This window comes from Corapipo altera, unplaced genomic scaffold (assembly GCF_003945725.1).
Source record: "Corapipo altera isolate COAL_440 unplaced genomic scaffold, ASM394572v1 169, whole genome shotgun sequence".
In the NCBI taxonomy this organism is placed as follows: domain Eukaryota; kingdom Metazoa; phylum Chordata; class Aves; order Passeriformes; family Pipridae; genus Corapipo; species Corapipo altera.
This window is the reverse complement of record NW_020884946.1, coordinates 1605612-1614365: the sequence shown is the minus strand read 5'-3', so window position 1 is coordinate 1614365 and position 8754 is coordinate 1605612. Positions and strand designations below refer to the sequence as shown.

Here is an 8754-nt window from a genome sequence, read left to right as displayed (position 1 = left end):
CGGGCCGGGGCGGCCCCGGCAGCGGGATGGCGGCGGCGGCTGAGGGCTGAGGGGCCGCGGCTGCACCGCCGGCACCCGGCTGGGGACACACCCGGGACACAGCGGCCGCCCCGGGGGACAACGTCGCGGCACGGCGAGGTGGGTGCGGGGAGCGGGGTCGGCGGGGCTGGGGGGCGGCAGAGGGGGGTGTGAGCGCCGGCACCGGGGGGATCGGGGTCTGAGCCCCTGTCGGGCACGGTACGGGGGGGATCGGGGTGTCCTGTCACCGGGGGGGGGTCGGGCCGGGGTCTGAGCCCCCTGTCAGTCACCGGAGGGGCTCGGGGGCTCCTGTCACCGAGGGGGTTCGGTCCAGGGTCGCCTGTCAGCGGGGGGGGTTCGGTCCGGGCTCTGCGCTCTGTCAGCGGGGGGGGTTCGGTCCGGGCTCTGCTGTCACCGGAGGAACTCGAGCCGGGCTCTGATCCCTGTCACCGGGGGGGGTTCGGCCCGGTGTCTGTGTCCCTGTCGGTCACCCGGCGGGCTGGGGGCTCCTGTCACCGCGGGGGTTCACTCGGGGGGCTCCTGTCACCGCGGGGGACTCGGCCCCGGGTCTGCGCTGTGTCACCGGCGGATCTCGGTCCCCGGCGGGCGTTTGGTTTTCGCCTGAAAAAAAAAAAAAAAAAACCCTTCCCGACGTATACCCCGACATTTATAGTGCATATATACGTTCCTTGTATATACATCCCTGTGCGTGTTTAATGGCAGCCCCTCCAGAAGCTCAGGAACGGCAGGAAAAGCCCAAATGTGGGGCAGTGCCCTTCGCCCCCCCCCACCCCCTCCCCGCCCTTCGGCAGGACCCCGATGGCAGCGGGGGCTGCGCTCACCCGGCTGCGGGGTCAAACCCCTTGGGAGATCGTTGTGGTCATTATGGAATTACTCTGGAATCGCGGCCATCCTGATGCGTGCGGCGAGGTGGAGTTGGCGGAGGTTGCAGTCAGGCAGGTAGAGATTGCGCTGCGAAAATCATCGCCAAGCTGGGTTTTTTTTGGTTTTTGTTTTTTTGTGGTTTTTGGTTGTTTTTTTTTTTTTGGCTGAAAAAATAGGAAAAAATCGTGGTGGATTTCTCGAAGGATTAAAAAACAAACAAACAAACAAACAAACAACAACCAAAAACGCTACAGCTCACGCTATACCTGAAATAAAGAGGAAAACAGCAGTTATCTGTTTTCCCTTTATGTAGCCCTAATGATCTGGCCCGGTTTATTCCTGATTCGAAGAAAAAATTGCTTCCAGGCAAACCCCTTTTATCTTCAATTTTGCTCTGCAGCGGGAGTTATTGGTGGTTGGGGTGAGCAGAGTGATTTATTTATATTGGAAATGTGGTTCTCTCTAACACTCACATTGTTGGTACTTTCATGAATGAGTAAGTGAGAGGATTACAAAGCAGGCACGCTTCTGTAAGAAAAAATAATATACATATATACATATGGCCAGATTTCATTATTAAACCTCGTGGAAGCTGTGTAGAGACACGTTTTCCATGGGTGTAACCTACATATTTCAGCAAATCGTGATTTCTGGCGAGGGTAATGTGTTCTAGAGAAATGATGATTCCGAGCTGAACCACTTATCAGATGAGTGGGAAGACCAAGCTATTCTTGCTGCAAGCCGCTGCCTGGGATGGAGACAAATGCGCGTCGAATGTGTTTATTTTCCTTAATTATTTTAATTTTCAGAGGCTCTGATACAAACTGCGCCTGAAGCATTTTACATTCAGTTCTAAGAAACAACTAAATTCCTCGTCTGGAGGTGCTGCCTGCTGGGATAACTCTTTGAGCGGCACGGGAAAACCAGGGGGAGGCTTTTCGGGAGGGTGGCAGGGTCCCATGACCGCCTGGCCAAGGGACTGCAGGCCCCGTGGCTTTGTCACGTCCCGGGTGACACGGCACGAAATGCAAAGTTGTACTTTAAATCCGGCTGGGAGCTCAGCCTGCTGCCGACTTGATTAATAGGTGTGAGCGGCTGCGAGCGAGCGGCGGGGCGGGAGCCGGGAATCGCTGCTCTCCTGCTCGGTTTCTGGGTGGAGCACGGAGCGTTGGTCATGGACCATAAAGCTTTGGCTGATTTAGTGCTCGAGAGGCTGCTGCGGTTTGCGAAGCGCTGCGAGCATCTCTCCTTCCACACGCGAGCAGAGCCCTCATTAAAGCAGGAGAGAGGAGCAGCCCTCACCTTTGGCACCTGCTGCTTCCAGGTCAGTTCCACCTCCTGGCTGGGAATAAAACAGCCCCAGTGTTGGGGTTAGCTGGGCATAGCCTCCCTCCCCCTGCACTTCTAGGGATAAATCAAGGGTGTTTCCAAGGAAGAAGTATTGTAGGTTACCATTGGCACCTTTAGAAAGTCCTTTGTTTGTGTGTGTGTGTGTGATTATTGCTTTAATTTGCTGGAAAGGCTTCTGGAGTCGAGTATTTTTGGACGGTGTCATAAAATAAAGTCAAAACTGAAGAAAAATTTGCTTTGTTGTTATCCTCAACAGGTTGGGAAGGTCAGGTTTTAAAATGTGGTCTCCTGTCCAAAAGCTAATCAGGCAAAATTAGCAAAAACAGCTTGTGACCAGTGTGATTTTGTTTTAAAATAACTTTCATGTAAGTTGAAAGAAAAAGTCCTCCAGCTTATTACAGCTTGCTCTCCTCTCTCAGGATTTTATCAGCTCTAGAATACCAATTTCTGTAACAATTCCAAAATTGATTTATTGTTCTTTGTGAGTCTTCTTTTGTTTCATTAGAGGCATATTACAGTGAGGCTTTGTGAGCTTGGACAGAAAACTTTCCCAGTACTTCCTTCACTAGAAGGGTTGTGCAGTGTGGGAGCACTGGGGAGGTGGTGGGACCTCCATCCTTGGGGGTTTTCAGCCATGCCAGGGCTTCCCTGAGCCCACACTGGCCCCTACTATCTGCTCCTTCATTATACCCGAAGGGAAGCAGCTTGATGAAGAGGACTTGGAGGCTTTGGGCCACAGGCAAGGATCCAGCAGCTCAGGACATAAGTATCTAGTTAAAGCAGTTCAGTATTTAAGTATTTATTGAATGAATAATAATTAAAAAAAGAGGGTCTGTCTACGCTTATGGTTTTGATTCTCCTATTGGAGTCACTGAGTATTTGCCACTGATTTAATTAGACATATGGTGAGGCTGTCTCTGCCTTATCACAGTTGTGGATTGCAGCCTACCCCTGGCGAGGAGGTAATATTGTTATTCCTCCAAATAGAGACTGGATATTGCTTTTAGTCTGGGCTTGAAGTCTTAGTGTTGAGGCATCAGCTCTTGAAAGGAAAAGCATCTTGTCTGCAGACAGGAGAAGGGAACCTGTGAAGGAGGGAGCCGGGCACATCACAAACCCACCAATAAAACCCACCCAGCTCTCTGCTTGTCCCCAGGGACTGTGGCTGTGACAGTGTTGGATAACCTTGGACCACAAGCGGGTCCTGTGGCCCGAAGTGAACTCTGCTCATCCCCGCTCGTTGCTTTATCTTGGCCGTTTCCTCAGGGGGAAGAGTTTCCAGCATAAGGGTTTTGTCAAATCCGTCGGCTTCAGAGATGCCTGAGGTGTCCCCGTGCAGGAGAAGGCTTTTGGAGGCAGGACACTAATAATATCCCCCAAAAGGAGCTCAGCACTGGTGTGTGTGAGCCCCTCCATTTAACCTTGCCCTGTAGGGAAAAGTACACTCCGTCTTCCCCCTCTTTTATCCTCGCCCTCCTCTCCTCAGCGGCGCTCCAGCCGTTAATGGATGTACATGGTATTTCCCTGGGATGCTGCAGTGAAAGGAAGAGCTGGTTTAGATGGATAGCCCGGAGTGGTAATAGAGCTCTGAATGCATCCCTGCCCTTTATGCCTTTCTCTTTCCAACATTCTTAGTTATTTTTGGTCCCCATTTTGTTGGTGGGGCTGCGAATCATGGATTTGGAAGGGTGTGAAGGTGTGATCCCTTCCTGTAATGCCAAACAGTGGGATTTGGGCACCTAAATACCCTGTGGCTGATGTTTTGGAAGGCAGCTCTCCTGCGAGCACACGGATGTTTGTAACACATTTGGGAAAAGAGGTTTTATCTCCTGAGTCAAGCTGACCACTGTTCCTTCACACGGTTCAAGCCTGGCTTTGGTAGGGTGACATCCCTTTTTTTTCTTCATTTATTCCCTGCTCTTTTCACGGCTCTGGTGTTCTGCCTGATTAGCAATTCCTGCTCTGACGTGGCAGAGCTGGCGCCTGGGTTCCAGCAGCCTCCAAACCCCAGGGAAGCAGCTCTGGCTAATGGTGCGTGGCTTTGCAGCATCACGTGCTGCTCCTCCAGCTTCACTTGCAGGGTTCAGGTGCCACTAATGGTTTGTGATAGAAAAAAGGTACAAAGGGGAAGGTGGCTTCACAGTTAACCACAACAGCAACCCAAAAATTCAGTGAAACACTGAGCTTCTTTCAGTTGGGAGGCTCAAGTTAGGAAATAATGGGCCTTTCCAACTTCTGGGTTTTGTTTGTTTTGCAGTTTTTAATTAAAAGCCCCTATTCTGCGTGTTCTTATCCCTTATATGGGTTGGATGAGCAGAATGAGATAATTGAAGGTTTCAAAAGCAATTACAAACTGTCATATCCTAATTTTTAAGTACTTGACTTTGGAACCTCAGTGATGTCTCTCTCTGCCCAATTAAAAATCCCATATATAGAGAGTTAATGTATTTTTACTACGGGATAAATCTAGAATAACTTTTTTTCTTCAGTTACTTCAGATACCAGGGTCAATGAGATTGCTTTTTCTCCTCTTTTTTTTAATTGTGGAGAAAATTCAGTGCTCCACTCCAGTTGTTTCTGGATGAAAAATATCAATGTTGCAAAAGCAATGAATGAACCCTGGTCTAAATAAAGATGTTTTGAGTCTCAGTTATAAATATTGCCTTCCTTCTCTCTTCATTGTGTCTTGCAATGCTTTCGGTGAAAAGCGATTTGCAAAATCCTGAGAGAAGAAAAATGAATCTTTAGTTTAATCTTTGATTTATAATTACCAGAATATGGACCCTGTTCTATGATTCCACTTGGTACCAGCAAGGAACTATTCATCTACATTGCTCTGATCCCATTTTTTTCCCAATACATTTGCAGTATTTAACCTGTCTTACCCTCGCTCTCCGTTTCTGCATCTCCTTCCCTTCGCCTCCCTTTTCCTTTCCCCCACTCAGCTCTCGGGTTCGTGGGCTTTAAATAAGGAATGCAATGTCAAAAATTCCTGGGTGAAAGTTCCATCTGGGCTGCATTTGGCCCGCAGATTGCCTGGGAGCCTTTTGGCACGGCTGTCTTGTTCTCTTACTGAAAGCAGAGGCTCGAACTCAGCCCCGGGGGACCACAGAGAGGTTGTGTCATGCTGGCTAATCCTGATGATGAGAATGGATTGAATGGAGAGAGGAAGTGGATGCCCTTTTCTTTTCCTGCTTAGTATTTACCGTGTCAATTAGTTGTTAAAAAAAACAAAGCAAAACAAAACAAAACCCGAACCCAAAACGACACAACAGAAAACCCACAGCCAAAAAACCCCAGTGGAACAGAGGAGCTGTGCTTGGTTTTGGTGCAAAAGCATCACAGAATTGTAGAATATCATGGTAGATGATGGGAAATATTTCTACATCCTACCACGCCTGAGGGGGGTATAGCATCCATACCATATTGCTATCTGTGTACCTTGAAAAAATCCTGCTCTGTTTTCGACTGAGTAATCAAAAGAGGATTTTTTTTAAATCTATTTTTCAAGGTGCAGCGTTCAAAAGGAAACCTCTCATCTGTTTGAGAATTCAATACACCTCTGGAAACAAAAGAAAATGAAATCAGCGAGCGTAGGTCTCAGAGAAACACTGATTTTAATAATGTAAACTTCCTTCTCTAATGAGTAATAAGCAGTTCCATCTTTCACGGCCTTTTAAAATTGCTTTTAGTAAGGGACTGGATTGTTTTAATCCTTTTCAGTATGTAAAGCCCCAGATATTTCAATCCCTTGGGGATTCAGTATTTCCTAGCTCCGTTTGAAAAGGCAGAGGAAAACAGCTTTCAAAAACTGACGGAATCTGTGACTGATAAAATTTAATTTTTTAATTTTTTTTTTTTCCATCCAGAAAGTGACCCAAAAGTGTCAGTTAAGAAGCAGATCTCTGGCATCCCACCCTGTGGATTAGTAGCAAACAGGCATATCATCTAGGTACAGTAGCTCTTTGTACTCTGACCTAGTTGTTTCTGTTCTGGTTTGTTCCTTCTTGAAAGGTTTTTTGGAAGAGATGCAGAATGTGCTCCATAAACAGCTAAAGCAGTATCACCTGCCACAGGAAGGGTTTCCTTTAGGAATTGACCCTGGCACAACGTGGTTGCCAACACCTAAAAGGCATAGTCAGAATGGATTCCCCAAAACCACATAAGATGGTTTGTTCTGGAGGATGATTTTCCCAAGGAAGGGTTAATTGAGCTTTTTCTGGGATCAGGCTGGTATGTTTGGGGCGTGCTTGTGAATTCACCTCGACGACATGATTTTTACATGGCCAGATTGTGGCTGTTGTCCTGTATCCAGCAGTGATGTTGGATTGCCTGTGCATAACTGAGCTGTGCTTTCTTCTTCCCTTAGGTATTTCCAGAAAGTGCCTCGAGGAAGCCTCCTTATGTAGAGAAACCCTACAAGAAGCACACTGCGCTTCCTGGCAACTTGTGAAGCAAAGCTGTCACAATGGCAGAAAACAAGGACAGCAGCGCTAAAAACGCAGATGTGAGGCCCAAAAGCAGCCGGAGCAGGAGCGCCGACAGGAAGGATGGGTATGTCTGGAGTGGGAAGAAGCTTTCCTGGTCCAAAAAGAGCGAGCATTGTCCTGATGCCGAAACAGCAAGTGCTGGGGGAAGAGCAGGGACTAATTTAAGGAGCCAAGAGAGGAAATACAGCTGCTCGTCCATCGAGCTGGATCTCGACCGGTCCTGCGGCCACAGGTTTTTGGGCCGATCTCTCAAGCAGAAGCTCCAAGATGCTGTGGGCCAGTGCTTTCCCATAAAGAACTGCAGCAGCCGGCACGCCTCGGGACTGCCATCCAAAAGGAAAATCCATATCAGTGAGCTGATGCTGGATAAGTGTCCTTTCCCCCCGCGCTCGGAGCTGGCGTTCCGGTGGCACTTGATCAAAAGGCACACGGCCCCTATAAGTCCGAAAGCGGAAGACTGGATAATTGCTGATTTATCCCAGCACGAGGAAAGGGAGGATCAGCGGGGAGACGATGAGGTTGCCAACGGGGGGATGGACTCTCCCTCCCCGTCCTGCGACTTCACCGACAACGGCTCCTCCCGGGGTGAGGCCACAGGTAAGGTGACAAGGGGCAGTAGGGATGAGAGCGACATGGACTCTGATGACGAAGTTATAACTCTGTGCACAAGTTCTAGAAAAAGAAACAAGCCCAAGTGGGAGACGGATGATGAGCTGCTGCGGATGGAGACGCCCCCGAAATACCACACGCAGATTGATTATGTCCACTGCCTCGTCCCAGACCTCCTCCAGATCAATAACAATCCCTGCTACTGGGGAGTCATGGATAAATACGCAGCTGAGGCGCTGCTGGAAGGAAAGCCAGAGGGGACATTTTTGCTACGAGATTCTGCCCAGGAAGACTATTTGTTTTCCGTGAGCTTCAGGCGCTACAGTCGCTCCCTCCACGCGCGGATTGAGCAGTGGAACCACAACTTCAGCTTTGATGCCCACGACCCTTGTGTCTTCCACTCTCCTGACATCACGGGACTCCTGGAACACTACAAAGATCCAAGTTCCTGTATGTTCTTTGAACCGCTTTTGTCCACTCCCCTGAACAGGACTTTCCCTTTCTCCCTTCAGCACATATGCAGAACGGTCATTTGCAACTGCACAACTTACGATGGGATCGATGCACTTCCCATTCCTCCCTCGGTGAAGCTGTATCTGAAGGAATATCACTATAAGTCAAAAGTTAGAGTGCTCAGGATTGATGTGCCAGAGCAGCAAAGCTAGAAAATATTTTTGTGAAAGAAGTTGTCTCCGAAAGAAATTGTCTCTGAACAGGCAACAGTATGTTCAGTCTTTTTTTCCTTCTAGGTTTGTTTTTTGTTGTTTTTTTTTTAATAGCAACTTGATTATATTTTTCTTTTTCTGCAGATTATTTACCACCCAAACTAGTCTCTGTCTAAGGCTCTTTTATCCCAATGTACTTTGAGTCTTCCCAGCTCTCTTTTTTTAGAAATTATATTCATTGTGGGCTTTTGGTACTGTTCCCAGACTAGAGTTTTATGGAATTCCAGGTGGACTTTCTGGTATTTCTATAGATGGATAGTCGTTAGATCTGAAAACCCCTAAAAATCAGTTTTGAACTCGATCTGTCTTTTCTATTGTAGTTGACATGTGTTGCTGACATGTTTGAAATAATGCACTGTTAACTAAAGATTGACTCATCTGTATTTTCTGCATTTCTTTTAAAATGAGTGCCCTAACCTCCGTGTGTGTGTATGTGTCTGTCCGTACCCAGCACAGTAAATTCATCAGTCTATTTCTAACATTACTATTCCGAGCAAAATGAAGTTGGAAAGAGGATATGATCTTTCTATAAATACATCAGGGGACTAAATACCAGGGAGAGGAAAAACAATTCAAGTTAAGGACAACACTCAGTGCAGGAACAAACGTGTACAAACTGGTCCTGGAAAGATTTTGGATGGAAAAAGAGGAAGGCTCCTCGTTGTCAGAGCTGCGGG

General features: G+C 47.9%; 2 protein-coding genes across 4 annotated transcripts in view; one reads left to right on the top strand and one right to left on the bottom strand.

The window, feature by feature from the left end:
• Nucleotides 1–327, bottom strand: part of WDHD1 (WD repeat and HMG-box DNA binding protein 1) — a 28512-nt gene extending 28185 nt beyond the window's left edge. For both annotated transcript variants that reach the window (XM_027662580.1, XM_027662581.1), the window contains exon 1: nt 309–327. The gene's annotated coding sequence lies outside the window, so the exon portion shown is untranslated. The remainder of the gene's footprint in view (nt 1–308) is intronic.
• On the top strand, nt 21–8496 carry SOCS4 (suppressor of cytokine signaling 4). 2 transcript variants are annotated; one of them, XM_027662582.1, is made up of 2 exons: nt 21–138; nt 6623–8496. In XM_027662582.1, exon 2 carries the CDS (start codon nt 6722–6724, stop codon nt 8015–8017), a length of 1296 nt encoding a protein of 431 aa, XP_027518383.1. In that variant the 5' UTR covers nt 21–138; nt 6623–6721; the 3' UTR covers nt 8018–8496. The 2 variants fall into 2 exon arrangements, with proteins under 2 accessions (XP_027518383.1, XP_027518384.1); XM_027662583.1 differs by lacking the exon at nt 21–138 and adding an exon at nt 2210–2227.
• Nucleotides 8497–8754: the final 258 nt, after the last annotated feature.